The sequence below is a fragment of the Struthio camelus genome, chromosome 14 (assembly GCF_040807025.1).
Source record: "Struthio camelus isolate bStrCam1 chromosome 14, bStrCam1.hap1, whole genome shotgun sequence".
NCBI classification, from domain to species: domain Eukaryota; kingdom Metazoa; phylum Chordata; class Aves; order Struthioniformes; family Struthionidae; genus Struthio; species Struthio camelus.
This window is the reverse complement of record NC_090955.1, coordinates 13,745,086-13,764,996: the sequence shown is the minus strand read 5'-3', so window position 1 is coordinate 13,764,996 and position 19,911 is coordinate 13,745,086. Positions and strand designations below refer to the sequence as shown.

Sequence of the window (19,911 nt, the reverse complement as noted above, 5' to 3'; positions counted from 1 at the left end):
CTTCTTAGTTCATTTCAGAGGGTAAAAGAAGCAACCCTGGTGCAGACCCATTGCTAATTTGATCTAGAGGTGTTTTTGTTTACTGTAAACACTTCTGGTGCGCTTGGGATTGTGGTATTCACGTCCTCCCTGCTCCAAGAGAGGAGGCTTGACTAGAGCTAAAACTGCTGATTGATTCCCTTTTTTGCCCTTCCCCCTTTTCCTGTTGAAGTCAAGAACCACTTCAAAGGCTCAGATGTGTTGGTGCCAGACGCCACACAGTTATTGTTAGAAGAATCTGAAATATAATTGAAAACAAACCCTTGTTCAGCCAAGCATATCTGGCTATAAGCTTTTGCTCAAGAGGGTGATGGGTTTTGAGACCGTCTTCCTCTAGGTTCAGTGTCCACATGCTTGTCATGGTAGATGGATCATCTGTGAATTCTTTTACATCTGGTAAATGTTCACAGATCTGGAAAATGTGTATTTTAAAGTCCCCCCCCCCCCCCCCCCCAAAAAAAAAAAAAACCTGGGAACACACACTGATGCTTAAAAGTTAACAGCATATTTGTGGAATTCCTTGCAGTAATAAAAATGCATTGAATTGGTCTTGGCAGGCTGATTTCAATAGAGATGCTCCAGGTCCAGGTTCCTCTACTTGGCAAGAGCAGAACTGTCCCGCTTGCTTTTCTTTAAAGATGTCTTTTCTGTGGGATATAGGATATTGTTTGACATAACACCAAAAACATTTATAAAAGCATGGATGAGAGAGATGTCAGCATTCATTTTAGTTTTATTTGGAGGGTGCGGGTGAAAGCTGGGGTTGGGGTGGGAGGTTTGTAGGCTGGGTTTCCTCTCTTGGCTAAATTGGCCAGGCTGGAGTTTAAGAGGAGCTCAGCAGGCAGTGGTGCTTTGCACGAAGCAGACTTTGCTTACCTGCAGCCCTCTTTGCTATTATGCACGAGCTATTTGCAAACCTTGTTGCGTGGGGTGCGCAAACACACAGTGTGGTTGTGAGATGCATGGTGTAATATAGGTTCCTGATGTTTCTTATAGTTGTTTCCCATACACAATTTGAGAGACTTCACTGGGTCGCTCGTAATCCAAGACTAGAATTGCTCCTGTTTGTAGGTGCGCATCAAGAGTGCACTGAGCTTGCTTCCGTGTGGGTGTTACTCATGCAGTATTACTTGCAGAAACAAGACCGTAAACTCCTGCTAGTCCATCTGAAATACAATAGGCCTTTTAGCTGCATGGTGGTTACTGAATTTAATACAGTTTTTTCTTTTAATTTTCCTCCTCTACAAAAAACACCAGCCTCATTGCATATGGCTGCCTGTCTGTTGTTTATTATCTCTGTTACACTGTGGTTACTGCTCACACATGATATTTCTTTGGTTTTAGTACAGACTGAGAGGGTTGTCTGCTGCTGGATCCAAAAAATGTAAACTATTTATAAATGAAAAATACTCTCGGGTTTTAAAGTGCTGTGTTGTCCCCTCTCTCTCCAGCATGTGCACATTTGGCTGATCTCATGTAATCCCGCTGATGTAAATCCAGATCTTTAACAATTTATGGGACCATGCGCTGGTTGGTGAAATCTTCATATGACCTTGTGTTCATGGGAGGAGAACATGAAGCAGTAGTGATAAACAATGATGGAAAAATGTTATTTGGCTGTGTTGCATTCAGAGCAGATACGGGCTCCAGCTCAGATAAAACTTCCTTCAGAGTTCAAGGATTCTTGATTTTTGGTTTTCCAGTTGGGCTTATCTGCATCATAAGCAAATTTTGAAAAGCTCAGACAGAAACTACTAATGTGGCATGAAAGGACCTGAAACAGCTAGAGTGCTTTTTTAATACTTACGTACATGTAAGCTCCGTTTTTGGCATTTCAAGCATGTACTTAGTTTTATATTGAACCAACAACCTATATTTAGCCTTTCAGGGAAGGAAAATAAGACAGAATTTAATCATGTTTGAAGGGAGGTCTGGGGTAAGTTTTCTGTGCCAATTTCAGCTTGGGTTGCTGTGCCTGTTTGGAAAGTGTGGCAGTAACTGGTGCTGAGTGCGCCATATTGGAGGGTTAATCCAAACCAGAGACAAGCGCCCAAGTACGGGGATGGGAAAGCAGCAGCTGGAGAAGAGGAGGCTGTGAAATACTGGCCGTTAAACGGAGGAGCCAGTTAGCAAAAAGTGGATGGGCTGTTTTTGTCCAGAGAGCAAGAGGTGACACAAACTGAGTGGCCGCCTGTTTCAGACCAGCACTGACACTGAGGGCCTCAGGCTTTTCCTGTTGCTGAACCTGTGTTTTTTCTTGGGAGGCTGTGAGAACTGTGCCAGTTGGTGAGGAGGGTTTCTACAGCATGATAGGGCGTCCTCCGCTCAGCGGAGTGGCTAGAGCTCGGGAAAGCATAGGAGCATTGAACTAGAAATTGGTGGGACCTATATTAAGATAACTGAATTTCTGGCTGCCACACATATGGCACTGGGCTCTGGTTGAAGGACAGAAGGCTTTTTATCCGGTAGCTGGTCTGATGGGCATGGTGTAGCCCCTTGGTTGTGGTTACCTGCTGGGCTGAGGGTGATAAAGAGCTGCTGCTCCCTGCTAGCTAGAACTGAGCAGCCAAAGAGTCCCAGTGATGGTTTGTCCTAAGTGGAGAGTTAGTTCCGTTTCTCAAGTCCTATCCTCAAAAATATCTCAGATGAAAGGAAATTCTGGTGCTCCAACCGTTGCTGTGTTCAGCCAACTCCCTTGGTTCAACTTGTTTCCTTAATGCCTTCAGCTGGTAGGAATGGGGATGGTGTGGAGTGGAACGGTTCACAAAGTGCTCCCAGAAGAGCAGAAATAGTTTTGATATGCAGGGACATGGTTTTCCATGCAACCACTGTGACAGTAAATGAGGAAGGGCTGTCCTACTCCCTGCCTAAATCTGGAAGATTAACGGATAGCTGAAAAAATAGATGGGATTTTTTGTAAATGACTGCTTACAGCAACTCCAGCTAGCAGCCATTCAGCTGAAAATGGTGGATGCTTCCTCACCATCCGTTTGTTTAGGCAACCTTGGATGACAGATATGGCTAGTTATTCTGCAGATTTTTTTTCCAAAGGTTTTCTAGTGTAAACTAGCGTATAAAGGAGTAAAGTGTTGTGAAGGTGTTTCCAAGTTTTCTCTGGGTGCTATTTGAACTGATCATGATAGACTCTTATTCTGTAAAACTAATTGGTAGGAATTTTTTTTAATTTTGTGTATTTTGTAGGAGCACCTAAACATTTTTGCATTTTAAGGGATAATTTTGCTGCCTCTCCCCCACAAGACAGCACTTGCTGGAGAAAGACTGTTCAAACCTAGCTAGAACTATGGAACAAAGCCTTTAATGTACTGATTGTATATTAATGAACAGCCAAGCTGGCGGGCCAGTGCCAAAAAGCAGCGAGTGAGAAAGCCAACAATATCAGCGCGAACTTTGCACTCTGGAAAGTGTGAAGTGATGTTGGTGAAAGGAGTTTATTGCACAAGTGGAACACCGCGGTCCTCTTTGATGCCCAAATTTCTGTGCTAGTAAACCAAGGAAGAATAATAGGCCAGTAGAGCTCAGTGCATTCCAGTTAACCTGTCGGATGCTGGTTGAAACGCTTCTCAGACACGTTTGTGTGGGGTGTGTGGGTGGGTGGGTTTTTTTTTTTTTTTTTTTTTGCAATATAGGTGCTCACTCCTGAGTGTTTGGCCTGCTGCAATCAGCATATAAAGCTGTAATACCTTTCAGAGTACACAGAGTTACCTTCCACATCTGGTTTGTATCGCCCTCAGTGGATTTTATTACAGGGCTGTAACATTCCGTCAGGACCCTTCTCCCTTGTGCAGTGCTGTCCAGGAGCATCGGGCAAACTAAACTCCAGCCTGGAAAAATCTACAAAAAGGGCTAGTGCATGAATAAATTAATATAATGGCTACTGATAGCAGTGTCCTTTTCCTGGTATTTGGCTGAAATTGGATTTCTTGGCTCTCGTGCCTTTGTTAGCCAAGCGTTTTAATCCAGAGCTTATTACCGAGTTACTGAGTCATGATTTTTAAAGGATTCCTGTCTGTCTGGAACGAAGGAAGGTCGATTCCTGCTAGCCTCCTGCAGAGGTTTCATTTCGGAGTCTGCAGTGCTTGGCGTCTACGTAGGCTGTGTTTCGGGACGCTGTCCATGTGAAGGATGGGCGAGTGCCAGGGCTGAGCGCACCAGACACCGGAGTGGCCCAAGCTTTCCATGGGGCTCTCGGGGACAGGCTTGGGAAGTCGCATGAGGTGGTTGTCAGTTGGCTCGATCATGTCTTTCTGCTTTGGAGCCCCTCTAGGAATGTGCAGTATTTGGCGCGGGGGTTTGTATCTGCTCTGCCGCAAAGGGTTTTTCATCTGGAACATTTAAACTATTTAAGATGATCTCGCAAAAAAAATTTTGTGATTGGACATGGGCCAATTTTTGCTTGTTTCTGATGTATAGAGTAGGCTTGAAAAAATGTTGTTTCTCCCTCTCCCCCCATTTAAACATTTCAGGAATGTCAAGTCTTGTCAGCCTTGGCTTTGCTGAAAAATCTCTTGAGGAACTTGGGATGTGTTTTTTATGTGATCTCCAAGCCCTGAGGGAAGGTAGGGGAGGGAGGGCGAGAGCAGGTAGCTAACAAAAGCTTCCTTTATCCCAAATGCTAACTAGGCATTGACATTAAATAGCAGCGACCACAGAAAATCCAAACAACCTGACTCTAGGTTATCCCGTGTTCAGTCCCTTGGTTAATCTTGCACGCTCCCTTTCCCAGTTCTCTGCTATAGCCCTTGCAGTGTTTTCCAAGGCAGATGAAACCCAAATTTGTAACATAAACCTGTTTGCAAATATGAGCGGATTAAGGAGAAGGCTTTCATTCATCAGCTCTTTCATCTGCAGTTACTCGTAAGAACAAGTAATTCCATGTGGAGAAGAGGAGATGAAGTCTGATTTCCTAAGAATTTCTATCTCTGGGGTTGACTAAGTTTTTAATTGACTTCTGCTAAGTTTACCTGTTATCTCTGCATTGTGTTTTAAAATCATCCTCCTTTCCCCCTGGCTGTCTTGGTGTATTTTTGGAGGGAATGGGGCTACCTGTTTACTGCAGAAATCAACCCCTGTGATGATCACAAGCTGCAAGGGTGAGCGCAGCATGTTCCAGCCCCCCACCTCCGGCCATCTCCTCTTCTTCGCTCCTGTTTTTATGGACGTGCAGGAGCTCACTTGCCCTTTGGACCTTTCCCAGCTCCTCCTAGTTGGCCAGGGGAGTATTTGGGACCAGAGCACATGTCTGCAGCCTTGTCTTCCTTGGGAACTAGCCTGCAGACAAGTTTTTCCCCAATTCCTCATTTTTGCCTTTGCGTGCTCCTCTGTTCCCCGGGCAGTTGACCATACCTCGACCCTGTGCCTGGCCCGTGGCTGGACTTTGGAACAGAGCACTGGAGGGAAGAGGAAATAAAAAATAATAATAACCCCCCCCCCCCCCCCCCCACACACACACACACAAGAAAAAGGAAGAAATGTTTGTTTAATTCCTTACGTAGCATAAGGTTCAGAGCGAACAGATTGTGAAATAACGCAGAGCGGGGAGTTGCTTTGCCCACGGTTTACAGATAACATGTGCAGAACAGGCAACCGACATGAGATTTGGGCTGAAGTGACTGGGGGGGGGGGGGGAACAGGGTTTATTTGTTTGTGTAGTTTGTTTTTAATTTAAATAACCTTTATAATCTCCCTCCCTCAGAATAGTAAGTGATTCCTTATTTATAAAGGCCTCTCCTTATTATTTGGCCTGAAATACTGGCTGTGCTCAAGCATTTACAATCGGGATTAATTTTTTTTTAATGGCTTCAGGCAGGGGGTAGATGGGAGGGCTAGCCAGGGGGGCCGGCTCCGCAAGCGCTGTTTTAGTTGCATTTCCTCTGCCGTTGCGCTGTTTCTGCAGCTTTTGCCGCTCTCCTGTAGCCCCTGGCCCCGGGGCCAGCCTGCTGCTGCTGTTACGGCTGTGCAGCTATAAATTAGGCAGCAATGTGTTCTCAGGCTGAGCTAATGTGGGGCTGGGTAATAGCTCTGGACAGGTTTACGGCAGGGAGGTGTGAAGTGCCCGCTGTCGGTCTGCGCTGTGCGGAGGCAAGAGGAGGCAGGGGAGCGGGGCCAACGCAGGCCAGGCGGCTTGGATGTGATAGCCCCATTTGCAAATGGACTCAAACATCAGGACTTCATCTGGGGCCAAGGGCTTGGGGAGCTGAGCACAGGAGAAAAGGCTTTTCTTTGGAGAGCTTGACTCTATACAGTGGAGGAAAGGGAAAGCGATTAGGGGAGAAAGCAGCAGCATTTGTTATCTGTCCCTGAAGGGTGGAAGTCGTGAGGTGTCGACTCCAGTGCCCTTAGGGCTCGGCGCCCAAGGAAATCCTGGCAGCAGGGTTAACACAAAGTATCAAGACCATTGCAGTTGGATTGGGTGTACCAGAATATTTTATGAAATGGTTGGATTGATCAACACTTAATTGTGCCGAGTGTTTGGCTCAGCCTCGCTCCCCCCGTCCTGCATCCCAGGTGGATGCACCGGAGCCCTGCTCGTGCAGCTGTAGCCTCCTGCGGATTTCTGTTGGATGACTTGAAACACGACTGTGCCTGTAAACGCCCAAGTAAAAATTTAGCAGTCATTCAGTGCGCTATGGTCGTAACAAAGCAACCAGGCAACATCGGGTTGCTGATGCCCCTCCACGTGCAGGACAGTAGATGAGATCCTTTATGCCTTCCTCTGTAGAGACAAATGGAGGATCACAGAGGGTTTGGTTTCATGTGGGCAGCCTTGCAGACCCTTTCCCGATCGGCTCATGTCGTTTAAGAGGCAGAGGTGCCTTGTGGTAAGGTCTTATTTGGGCGGCTGATGAAGCTTGCACTGCAGCGTGGACACCATCCTCTTTGCTGCTGTGGGTGCGACCTGTTGTGCACATCAACGGGCAGCCACTGCGGTCTCTGCTACTAAATTAAGCCAAATTCGTCTGTCAGAGCCCTGTGGGTAAGCATAGGAGTGTGTGTCAATGCCAGGGAAGTGGGGAGCGAATTCGGTGAGAACAATGCCCTTGACTTTAATTGTTGACAAGAGTATTTTGGATATATGATTTTCTAAAACCTTTTGCTAACGTTTCCTGTCAGTCAGCCTCATACAACTGGCTTCTCCGCTCCTGGCTGCGCAGGCTTACAGCATTTCCTAGAGGCCTTTTCTCCTTGGATTTAGAGGTACCTTGCCTCTGCAGGCACACGCACGCACACATGTTTCTTTAGCCAAGTCCTTCCCAGCCTGGAATTGCACTGCTCTTGCATTACCTTATGGGCAAGTGTCCAATTTTGAGCAAGGGAAAAATAAACATTTTTGATTCTTTTTCTCTGTGCTGGAAAGCAGCTTGCTTTTTCCCTAGCAGAGAACTATAAGCAGGAAACTTCAGGTGTAGGTGGGAGTTTCCATTTAATTTCAGAAAGTCATTAGTAAACAGGAATGGGACATTTTCAGCAGCAACACTTTAAAAAGTTTGCTCATAAGGAGTTTATTGATCTAGCAAATATATGGATAACACGAGCCTGGAGGTGTATGGTAGTTAATGTGTAACCATTAAATAGACTTATTTGGACACTTATGTGTTCACATTGCAATTAAAGCTTATAAATGTGGAGAATGTTTTTACGTAAAGTAAAATGAGAACCTTTATCCCAGAGAAAGTGTTCATGGAAAAGGTACAGTTTGTGTAACTGTGTTCACGTGACTTAGTGCAAGTATGGTGCTGCAGAAAAAAGCCAGCTTCTAGTGCTAGTTCATGGTTGCAATATTGCCATGTTTTGGCTTTCCTCCCAGTGGCCGATTTGGTGTATTGAAATGCAAATATTTCACAGCCTCGTTCTGCGTGGACTACTTTATTGTGAGCCTCCTGAACCAAGGATTACATTGTTGCTGTAAGCAGATTATTTTTTTGCTCTTGCCAGTGTTTTCTCATTTCAGAGCAACTTTGGTTATGTCAAATTTATTGAAGATTTAATAAAGTGTTTCCCTGTCTACTGACCTGATCAAGCAGTGAACGCGTTCCATAACGCCTGCGAATCTCTGTCCTGGTTAAAGTGCATCTCTTAGCGTTACACAGGCAGCTGAGGATGGCCGGATTGTCGAAAGGTTTCAGTTTCTCTTCTTCACCTTTTAGACCAGAGAGCATATTTCATAGAAAGCGAGGACTCGATGGTGGAGGCTCAGTGGATGAAGTACATAGGTTGCGCAGTAGCTTCTCTTTACCACTAAGAGAAATTCAGGCTGAAAAATAGACCACTGGCACTGAGTTCCCTGGCAAGTGGATGGACTGGTACTGTCAGTCTGGCAGACTGTCGAGAGGATAGGGTGCGAATGGGGGTGCCAGGGATTTTCTGCTTGTTGTAGCATGGGCACAAGCCTCTACTTCCCCATGTCTTCCCTCCCCACCCCCAAAAGAAAGAGGGAGAAGGGAAGATGGTAAAATTTCTGTTTTCCATCAGCTTTGGCTGCTTGGGCTTTGCACTGTGGCAGGAATGTTTTGCTGAGCATGTGTGAGATAACCTGCTTTCTCTGCTGCAGTTCTCTTGGTGAATACACCAGAGGATTGTTAACTGTGGCCAGATAGCTCTGTAGAATTGCTTTGTAGCATAGTCTGGGCAAAAGGTTAAATCAGGCAGTCATTTCTGCAGTGTTATTTCCTATACGACACTCTGGAGAAAGTTCAGTATCACTTAGTTAACTTCTGCAGAGCTATTTCCTGGAGGTTTTGTTAGAGAAAAGCTAGATTACACGTTTCCAGTTGCAGTAGAGTTATTTTCCCCTATAACATACCCTACAACTCATTTTTACACAATTTTCATTGGTTTGCAAAAATTTCTATTGGTGGGGGGGGGGCTGTGTATTTGGAAGATTCTGTAAGTTTTTTATTTCATATTTGCTTGCTGTGACAAATTGAGGAAAGCTTTTTTATTTAATGTGGCATTGCTGTAGCAGTGAGCCAGGGCCTGGAAATTCAGATTATGTTTTAGAGCATAAGAGTCCCATGGTGCACTGAGTTGGTGGCCTGTCTAGCCCAGGATCCTGTTTCTGCCAATGCCCACTTTTAAGTGCAAGAGAAGTGCATAGTGAACAACCACGTTGTAATGTGCCCAGAGGAGAAGCATCTCCTGTGATCAGACACCTGTTGGTTGCTCGAGTGGGAGGGTTCGTTCCCCAGTTCCCTTAGAAATCCAATCTAATGTAGTGGGAGGAGTTCACGCTATATCATTTTTTTAGATGCTGTTAAGCATGTGACTTCACAAACGTAGTAACGATTTGCACCAGTATTCTTTACCTGTCTCTTTTTCACCTATGTGATGTGCTCTTGCTCTCCAGTTTCCTTGGGCTTGTCCTCTGTTGTTGTCTCTCCTATGACCCTGTTGGTGGGCTGCCTTGGGATCCCATTGTGCTTCATCTCAGGATTTTGTCATCTCTTTGCCCTTGAAACTCTACACTTCTCTATCCCTCTCTGTGCTTGGAACAACGTGTTTTCCCTGAGCCCTAAAAATTCTCTTTTTCTGATTCCTGTATAATGATGATGTTTCTTCTCCTTATTTTCTCCACAGAGACTAACTTATTTCCTCCCCAAAGCCTATGGTTTTATTTTTTTCTGCAAGCAGTGGGCACACCTCAAGCCCTCCCCATGCAATAGCAAACCTCGGGAGTGCCTCCTGCACTCTTTTTTTTTTTTTTTTTAAATGATTGCTTTTTGGATTGAGAGGTGTTGGTGCGGAGCCAGCACGTGTTTTGCCCCGCAAGAGGTGTAGTGCGAGTAGTGAATGGCGAGCTCCTTGGCACAGGTCCCGGGCTTGCAAGGACCACTCAAAAGAGCGAAAGGGTATTTCTGCTCTTTGCCTAATTGTAGTGTTAGCTTTTCTATTTTCAATGTCAGTCAGGTTGCCACCCACGTGGAGGTTCTTAATTACTAGACACCTCTTATTTTCAGAGGCCACCAGGCAGTTTTAACATGGTACTACTTTGGATTTTTCTGGAGTGGGATGGGCTCAAAGCAAGAGGGATGGATTTGGCCGACTCTTACCGTCTTCCCACAGAATTTGTCGTCAGACTAACTCTTCGTTCAGATTAAGTGGTTCCCTGTGCTCAGAGCTGCGACTGGAGCCTCCGTGGTATATAAGCAACTTCTGGTGGGCAGTGACTAAAACGGACTCAGAGCAAAAAATCTGTTCTAAAGTGCCAAGTGCAGCAATGAGTCCAGCAATAGTAGTTAAAATAAGGTAGAATGAGCTCATCAAAATACCTTTCTAATCCAGCAGTTTTGCAAGAGACTGGATCTTGCTTTCTGTAGCCAAAGAACATGGAAATGTTCCCTTTCCCATCCCACTAGTAACCTAACAGGGGAGGAATAAAAATCCGTGGAAGAGAAAATTTGTTCATTGATTCAACCGAAATAACATCTTCCCTTGCTTTGAGTTAGCTGCAATGCTTTTAGCTGAGAAATTGCACAAATCCAAGGCAGTTCATTGAATAATAAATCAAGGCATCCGTTCCGCGAAGTACATCGTAGCCCTTTGAAGTCGATTGAAAAGATACTTTCTGGGACTGGAGGCAAAATGCGTGCTCAGTTTTGGCGCCTGGCTGATGCTAATATGGGGTTTCCTTCACCTGCTGTGCCCCTACATCCACTTGCCCAGGGCTCCTGAGAGGTTAAAAGTGACTTGAACAGCAAAAAGCTGCAGCTTTCACTATTAGAAATAGGGTCTTGCAGCACTGTCTTCTGATCCTGGGAAGTTCTGAGATATTGATCCCTTCAGCAGGAACAGCGAGATCATTCTAAGAACTTTCTAAAATTTTGTTGTCTATAATTTTTCCTCTTTCTTTGAGTCTTTCTGCAGTTTGAGTTGCAGTAATAAAGAAGTCTGGCTGTATAAGTGGAAGGAGTTGAAAAATAGCACCAATAAAAACTGTAAAACTCAAACATTTTTCAAATAGTGCTTTTGTATAAGATGTGGCATCATATGCTGGGGCAGAGAGCATAATAAAAAGATTTTTACTAGCGCTCTTCACAGCTCTGTCATAAGCTGTACAGCTGTCCGGAACTCCGCTGATAGTCTTTTTGTCTGTATATGGCTATAGCTGTATTACTGTCTACACTAATGCATGCAAAGACATGTATACATGTATGTGTGCGTATGGCTGTGTGCATGTCTGTAAATTCATACACATAGTGAAGCACATAGCCACATAAATGTGCTAGTTACTTGAGACAGCAAGACTATATTCTTATTTGTGCTGTTCTGCTTTATTTAATGAGGAATGTGATGGCTGGTATGGAATGAGAAAGTAACGACTGGAAAGCAGCAATAGATTTAAATGCCTGTGGCTTCCTTGAGGCATTCTTTGGGCAGAGGCTTGGGGACCAGCTTCATCCGCTTTGAAATTGTTGCAGATATCCTGTAGCTGTCCATGCAGTAAACACTGATACAGGAATTGTTGCAAAAATGTCCAGAATGCTTGTTCTGATAGACAGCCCTGCTCATGCAGCTCGTAGCATCGGGGCAGGAGTACTGTTAGATAATACAGTTATAATATTCCCATGTCAGTGCTGCTTTATGGAAAGTTCCCTTTCAGATACTCAGCATATTCTAGTCTTCTATAGCACTGGTCACATTTTAAAATAAAGAGCATCTTCTGGAGGGATGCCATTTTCTGTGTTGTGCTTTTAGTAACCACAAGAATGGACATATGTTAGACTCTTTCCTTGCATTGCTTTTGCATATAAGCAAACAGTACATGACCTGCTGACTTTTGTCTAATGACAGGAGATATGCTGTGGACCACCTTTTGGAAATGTCTGTCTCGCACTGTTACTTTGGTGACAGATAGGTTGGCTTTTTGCCATCTTTGCCAAAGATGATAATACAGCTATTTGCCATCTGGTGCTATAGTTTGTGATTTAGGGAGGATAGAGGAAGCTATGCCTGCAGTTTTCAGGCCACGTGCAGAGAAAGCAGGTTTATCTAGAAAATAGCTCTGCTTAGGACCTAAAATATAGAGTAGATTAACTGGAGTTTCTTCTGGCTTTTCATTGTCAAGAGAAAGGTAGTTTCATGGTAGATTTATTTGCCTTGTTTTGCAGCAAATGCATTATATATAATTTGACTTCTCTTGAACTAGGTGGAAATGGTTTCTTTTAAATGCAGCCTTTCCATCTTGAAGGTCAATTAAAACAGGTTGGAGGTCAGATAAAATAAAGGGACAGAACATTTGCTTCTTGCTGTATCTATTTCTGTAGTGTTATCAGTGCATGTGGTTTTATTTCTAGCGTTTTGTTCCAGGGCTTCCTCTAAAACTGAGCAAATTGAGTCACTTGGATGCAGTACAGCTTCCAATTTGGGGTTAGAAATCATTAAATTGCTTGGTGCTTTATTGGCAGTATAAAATGCTTGGAATGGAAGTGCATTATCATTGGACATTGATTATTCAAAAGGAGAGAGGGTTGATGCCTGTGTAAACCACCCACCTCCAGTCACAATGGCCAACTTGTAGGATTATTTAGCTTAAAACGTGCACGTTTTGTCCTTAAAGCACTGTTCATTGTTACAAAAAAGAACTATTTTAAACTGAAAATGGAGAGCTGTCTGCTCTGTGTGTGTGTTTGGTTTTGTTTTGTTTTTTCCCCCCCATACCTCGTGGGCATTAAACTGGCCAGCCTTTGGCTGCTCCTTAGGTAACTAGTCCTTTACCTGATGCTTTGAGAATATAACATGTAGTTCTTTCTCATACGTGCAAGTCAACCTGTGAGATCTTCGGAGTTTGTCAGCTTGTAGCACTGAAAATTGCAAGGAATGCTCTTGTCTAGTTGGATTTTAAACTGTATGGTGGGCGTAGTGCTGCAAGGAGTCCAGTGTTGTAAATCCACTTGCAGGTGGATTGCTGCTAGGATCAGAAAGGGATTTATTTCCCTTGTTGATTTATTTTCCTTGCATTTCCCTGCAAAATCGTCCAAGTGTTTTGAGACCTGCGTTATTGCCGTTAGGTGGGAAGATGGGAGGGACAGGAATACCCCTTTTCTCCCCAAACCTGCAAACGGACTGTGCTGGAAGATGTTTTGCAGAGTTGGCTACTTTGGCTCTAGTCAGTTAATTTGAGTTTTGCAGCAGATCTGATGAGACAGAGCTATAAATCAAAACCACAGCAAACGTGTTTCTCTGACTGCAGGGCGGATTCACCGGGTGGCTGGTGAGTGTGTGCAGGCATGTGAGCAACAGTCACCGCTGAAGCAGAGCGATGTAGCTCGCGCCTGGCCTGGTCTGATGGTGAAGGAGTGAATAACGGCTCTTTCTGGGAAATGCTGGCCCCCTTCGGTTTTGCCTTGCTCTGCTTTATGAGGGAAGGAAGTGAAGAACACGTCTGCCACGTTCGAAAGCAGTGTCACGCGCAGGAAAGGCGCAGGCCAGCGCAAGCGAGATGGCAAGCCTGTGCACTGATGCCACAGTAGAAATCTGCACACTCTGTTTTTCCTAAGACTTTCTTCTACCCCCTTTGCCGGACTAGTTTTAACCAGCTCACAAATAATCCTTTGTGCCGCTTCCAAGAGAATGTGTTTTTTGGGGGGGATTGGTCCTCCCTGATTAACTATTAATAAGGAGAACAGAGAGAGAATGAAAAGACAAGTAAACACTTGTGGCGCAGGTCCCTGCCCTCACCGCAGCATTAATGATTGACCGGCCTTCACTCTGGTGGCGGTGGATGGAGCTGTGCCCTGCGCCAGGGCCGGACCAGGCCTGGCCAAGTGTTTTCTACTCAGCCTCCTGGCTGGCCTGGGCGCAGACTTGGCAGGGGAACGGGCTCTGCAGGGTGGCCTCCTGGTGCAGAAATTTCAGAGTGGGCGTGATGCTCTTGTGGTCTTGCACGCCTACCAGCCACCACGTAATGGAGGTGGGGGTGTAAACCCATTTACCCTCTCCTGAGCCCTGGGGCAGGGAGCACCTCCTCCCATCCCTGCATAAGGGCATGGTCCAGATGTTTTGTGATGACTTAATGTCTCAACTACTACTTTTTTTCCTTTATTTCTCCCCCCTCCGCCCCCCGCAACAGAAGAGCACCTAGAGCGAGCAGCGAGTGGTATAAGTACTTCCTACAGCTTTGCATGAGCAGGGGAGCAGCGCATACTCACACGATGCTGCTTGTTAATGGTACTGCGAAAGCTAGGTCTCATGATGCATTCACCGAATGAAGGTTTCTGACAAACTGTGGTGCTGGAAAAACTTCTCCTCAGTTAATTACGCTGAACTCACTGGAAACACTTATGGACATGATTGAAACCACTTGAATGCTTCAAGAGCAATTGCAATTCTGTGTTTTAGTAGAAAGCGTATCTTAAAATATGGGTTATTGGATATTGTTGAATGATTGTTCACCTCCGATGTTTTCTTAAACCATGGAAACTTCTGAACAGTATACAGGGAGTCTGAGTTATCTTTTTTCGTCTGAACTCGACCTGTAACCCACAGCTGGATTTTGTGCAGTCATGTGATGGGAGTTAAAGGTTGCCAGCAGTTGAACTTATTGCTGTGGATCTCTCCAAGCCTTTCTGCATCTGAAAAAGCCAGAGGTTTAACATGGTTTATCTGCTGTGAGTACTTGTGAAAACTGCAGAACACTTAGATGCAAATACTTGCTTTTTCAGAAGTAGTGGAGTTTTTTGACCTGTAACTCATGTTTAAGGCTGATTTATCAGTGTAGCTCTTGTGTATTAATTATCAGTTAATAGAGGCTTAGCAGTTGTTCTAAGGGAGACGTATATAGTAAATTATATAGTTGTTAATCCTCAATAAATTGGTTTAGTATGTTGAATACACAGTAGGGAGCCTTAATTGAAAATGTTAGTAAAGAAGTCATGGCCTTTATTGATTTACCTAAGAGAAACAGTGGTGATGGAAGCAGGACCAATTTGTTTCATGTGTATTTTGTTTATGAGCAAGACTTCTAGTCATTGCTTTAGCGTTTTAAGGCACAGTATACTTTGCCTTGTGGAAGCAAAATCTGTATGAGAAAGAAATTTGCCATAAATTTTTTTTTAAAAAAAGAAAGAGTTTGCTGTTACACAGGGAAGCAAGAAACTTCCTTACTAGTTTTGGTTTTAGGATATGTTTTTCTCATGACATTAAGTAGCACTTTAATTAAACAAAACAATAAACCTAGAACAAACCCTATGGGCATCTGAGTAGATTAAAGGTGGAGTTTATTTGTGGATTAAAAAAAAAACTTCCACATCCTGATTTTTCCTTTCCAATTTCTTACCTGTCACAGGTGGCAAACCAGAATTGTTTTTATATTGAACTGAATATATTTTTATTTAGATGTCCCTGCCCCCTCTGAAATTTGCTTTTTGCTTCAAAGCAGTTCTCGCAGCTGACGGCTGCGTATGTTTTAGAGGGAGAGAATCCATTTCCTTCAGGCAGTGCTGCTTAATAGAAGCAGCAAATAAAGTGAAAAATTGCTGCAATTAAATATCATCTGCTCTAATCCTTGCAGCATCCCCTCTTCCCTGCTGCACAATGTGGCCTTTGACTGCGCTGTCTTACTTGGAGGAGGTTTTGTAGCCTTAGTAACTGCAGGCCATGTGGTGGCTGCTATTATTTTTTTTTAGAAGCAGAGAAAACTTTGCTGAATACATTGTCACACCTCCTTTGTGCTTGCTTTGTCTTGTCTGCGCTTGTGTTGATCTGGATCCCTACTGGCTGCTGTAAAGGAAGGGGCTGTAGGTGTCCTGGGAGCAAGCACTGTGGGGTCCCGTTGGGATGCCTTGCAGAAACAAAGCCTCACAGTCATCCCTCTACCATTGATGCCGTTGGATGGCTTTCAAATTACTTCACTTTCTGAAGTTTGCCTTTACTTTTTTTGGAGCACGATGCCATTGAAATAATGTCAAAACTTTCATTGAATGGACCGCAGGATCAGGCCTTGGGGAAATCAGTACGTTCACTTTACTCTTGAAGTTGCTGAGGCATAGCAAGAGGTGTGTAAACACCTGAGATGCCAAAGTGCTTTGCACGTGTATTGCAATGTACTTGTATATGTGTATGATTGCATAGAAAGAAAAAATAGCCTCAATTTGATCTTTCTTTTATTTAAAAAAAAAAAAAAGACTTAAAACATTGCCTTTCAAAGATACAATACATATGATACATTTTTAAAGACGCAAACGTGTAAGAACCCCTTGTTGTAGGAGATTTAGGTACCCCAGCTGCAGTTTGGTATTACTCAACGCTTTGGTCAAGGAATTTTCCATCCTTGGGAAACGGTTGCAAGCGCACTCACTCTCCCAGGCTGTCTGGGAGAGCCAGGGTGCTGATAACAATCATATACTTTACGTTTCCAGCCTACCTTGAGCATTGTGCAAGCCCACCAGTCCACTCTGGGGCTTACCCAATTTGTATGCACACATGTCTTTGAGTGCCAGATGTGTGGTCTCTGGGTTCTTGTGAGTGGAAACAGTCGCGAGTGCAAAGTGGTGGAGCAGAAAGGCAGGCCAGGACTCAAAATGAGCCCCTGAAAGTTGCTCACAGATGAGAAGATAGTTTCCCAATTCATTGAACCATATCAACCACATGTTAAATTAAATTGTAGTCCTGTACAATGGATTGCAATGGTGTGGTTTTAATAAGTATTATTTGCGTTAATGACTGTGTGCATCTGCTGAAATCAGCATGGTATTGATTCTTTGGTAATCATGCTGCAAGAATTTCCTTTAGACAGTGTTGTTGGTCATGACTGAGAGTGATTCATGGCACAGTTTGCTTGGTGTCTGGATGACCTCTCAAAGTTTGTCTTCACTGTCAAATTAGCTCATGTTATGGCTTGAGAGTTGCCCTTAAGTTGACTCCCTTCTGCACATAAAGCCCCTTATATGAGCATGCTATTAACGCAAGCCAATACGATGCTGCTGCTGTTAATTTGAGCTAGTATAAGTAAAGCTTGAGTGAGCACAATCGGTTAGCTGATAACAGGACCTTTCTGTAATGGGGTGCAGTTTCACCCACGCAAGTACTGCTTGTCCTCCCATGTCTTTCAGCATCCCTTTCTTCTCTCCAAAATAGCTTGCCGCCTACTCGCAGCAGCGAGCGGGGACATTTACCTTCTGGTGCCCTGCGTTTTGGTGCTTTACCCCCATTTAAGAGGCGCTTTTACCAATTCTTGGCCCAGGAAGCTTCTGTGCACCAGCAATGTCCCCTTCTCTTGCACACCAGGCGGACAGACTGAGCTCCCCGGAATATGCTGCACGAGAAACTGCCACAGGCTCAGCTGATTGCAGTCGTGAGCAACGCAGAAACCTGAGCATCCCACAGACTGCATGGTCTCTGTCAGCCTGGCTGTTTGAGCATTGCTTAGCAGTGTGGCAGCTTGCATCTGAGGCGCCTGAACTGCAGGACCTAGTGAGTGCAGATTCCTCTGGTGAAGCCTTTGGTAAAGAATATCTGTGTTTGCCTTTCCTCACCTTGGGCCTGTTAAGCCAAATTAGGGAGCAGTGGGATAGAGGTGAGGGTGGCGAGCGAGCCTTGGGGTGTAAGAATCTGTGGTTCTGTGTTAGTTTAGCAGAGAGATTCAAAGGAAGTGTAGGAATGACTGTGGTGGATTGGAGGAGCGTTTCCCTGTGTCCAGGCTTCAGCTTCTGGCAGTGCATCAGCCACTTCAAAGGAATCTGCAGCAGGTAATTAAGGACTAACATGTCTAGTGTGTAAAAGCTCCTTCTAACTTTAAGCAGTGTTAATGGCTTATGCAACTCCATTTAGTGGCCATTAGTTTTAGGGGAGGACTTAAGAAATCCTGTTTAGGGGAAGATGTTGCCGTGCAATACGGCTGTCGGTAGCTGGGGCCTAGTTACTATAGCTGTTCGGCCGCTGTTTCTTGTGTCAAGATTTGGGGTTTGTTTTGCACACAAGTTGGGGGGAAAATGGCCTCTAAAGCTGCTTCTTTGTCCCTACTGTCCATACGACAGACCAAATCCTTGTAGATCTTTGTGCTTCACCCTTCTTGTGAAAGGCTTGATAAAGATCAGTATACTTTGTTGTGCCTGTTAGGTGCTGAGGTAAGCCTTGCACCTCACTGCTTATGAGGACTCTGCTGCCTCTTTGGAAGCTCAAACTTGTCTAAAAGGGATATATGCAAGCGTACTTTCTTCTTCACACGGCTGTGTGCTTTTAGCCTGGGCAGTGTGTTCCTTCTGTTGTTTCCCTGGCCCTCGTGGCCAAGCTAATTCAGCTGCTTTGCTTTTCATATCCAGTCAAGTGTGTATGGGCCCTCCATTCCAATGCTATAAAGCCAGCTACAGCCATGTGGGAAGAGGATGATGCCTATTCGGCAAGCTGCGGCCCAGGCAGCTATCTTTCGACAGATTAGCCAGAGGAATTTCTGTTGCAGGACTCGATTGTTCTGGGCCCTCGGCTTCCTTTTGTGCTGGAGCAATGAAAGTTGTGTTAACAAAGTGTTTAATGAAAGCTGGAGTTGGCAGTGGCAGAGCTTCGAGCCATCCTCCTTTTCTCCTCTGCCTGTCATCAAAAGGTGGAGAAACGCTTTCGACATAATCTTCCCCACTGACAGATAAATGGTTTTGACGTAAGGGTCGGAAACCTTCACCTCACGGAACAGCATTCAGCCGTCATCGTGGTGAGCGGAGACCAGCAGCCATGTATCTGTTTATTCTTTTGTCTGGCACGCACCTCTGCCCTGAAAAGAGGGGTGGCTTTACTCCACGCTGGCCAAGTTCCCAAAGCACAGCCAACGTTTCTGCGTTAACTCGCGGTCTACCCCATGCCCTCCCCAAGGAGGCAGGATTGGCGTCTTGGGGTGCAAGGAGTTGCCAGATCCCTCCTCATTGGTGAGCATGACTCTTTGTGCGACACCATTATCGCTTCCAGGTGATTGTTTAAAGGAAGGCTATGTACCTGGTTATTTAACGAGACCTTCCTTTGCCTCTTTGCAATGCTCAGTGATCCACAGTGCTGTTTTTACCATGCTAAATAAAGGCAACATTGCCTTCTTATTTAGAGACAGGAATGGCTAAATAGACAGAACAGAGCCCTTCCCATATTGATTTAACACGCTCTTAGTTCCTGATCATGGACATCTTACTGACAGGAGGGGGGAAAACCCCTATGTTGCTGGATTAGCCAACACAAGGAAGAACGGAACACATGTAATAACTAAATAAAGTGCAGAGCACTTATTCCAATAAGTCAAAATGCTTTGTTTAAAAAAAAAAAAAAAGTATCCATGGGCAGAAACAAGCAGGATGCTGGGCAGAAAGCCATCTGCTTGGGTATTCCCACACTTAGGCATGGCTAACCCAATATGCAGATATGGGTGCCAGGAAAATCCACTAGCTGCCCTCTAAAGACATGTTTTCTCAGTGTCTTAGGGCTTGTGTACAACACTAGATGGTGCATTATAAACCTTTAACTGCTTTAGGGGAGTGCCAGCTGGGGAAGGGATGGGGTTTTGTTTTGGGGAGCTCTTTTTCTTCAGAGAAAATGCTTAAAAACACTGATGGCAGAAGTGTTTGTTCAGTGTGAGCGGTTCCACTATTGCATTGCAGTCAGTGCATCGGACCAAGGGGTTCCTCGAAGAGCAACATGCTTTGGGTTGTCCTGGCCCCTGCTGTGGCAGAGCAGAAATGTGACTATTTCCAGTGCTGCAGCAGCTGTTCCTGTACACCCGGCGTCCTTGGCCTGCCATGTTCCTGGGCTGCTTGGACTGCAGAGGCTGAGAGCTGCTGGGGACATAGCCTTTGCGGTGTGACGTGGTGCCGTGCGTTTGGAGCCCATGCGTTGTGTTGGGGGAGCGCCACATGCACGCTTGACCTCAAGTTTTGAGTTTCCTTT

The 19,911-nt window shown here is 44.9% G+C and overlaps 1 protein-coding gene across 2 annotated transcripts in view; it reads left to right on the top strand.

Annotated features, from left to right (window-relative positions):
• The window catches only part of LRIG1 (leucine rich repeats and immunoglobulin like domains 1), a 99,580-nt gene that overhangs the window by 16,722 nt on the left and 62,947 nt on the right, over positions 1-19,911 (top strand). Inside the window, exon 1 of one of the 2 annotated variants that reach the window (XM_009678665.2) lies at positions 14,613-14,663. The exons of the other annotated variant lie outside the window; for it this stretch is intronic. Within the exon in view, the coding sequence (XP_009676960.1) occupies positions 14,650-14,663 (14 nt within the window). The 5' untranslated portion in view covers positions 14,613-14,649. Of the gene's footprint in view, positions 1-14,612; positions 14,664-19,911 lie in introns of those variants that run through there. 2 annotated transcript variants of the gene reach the window in all.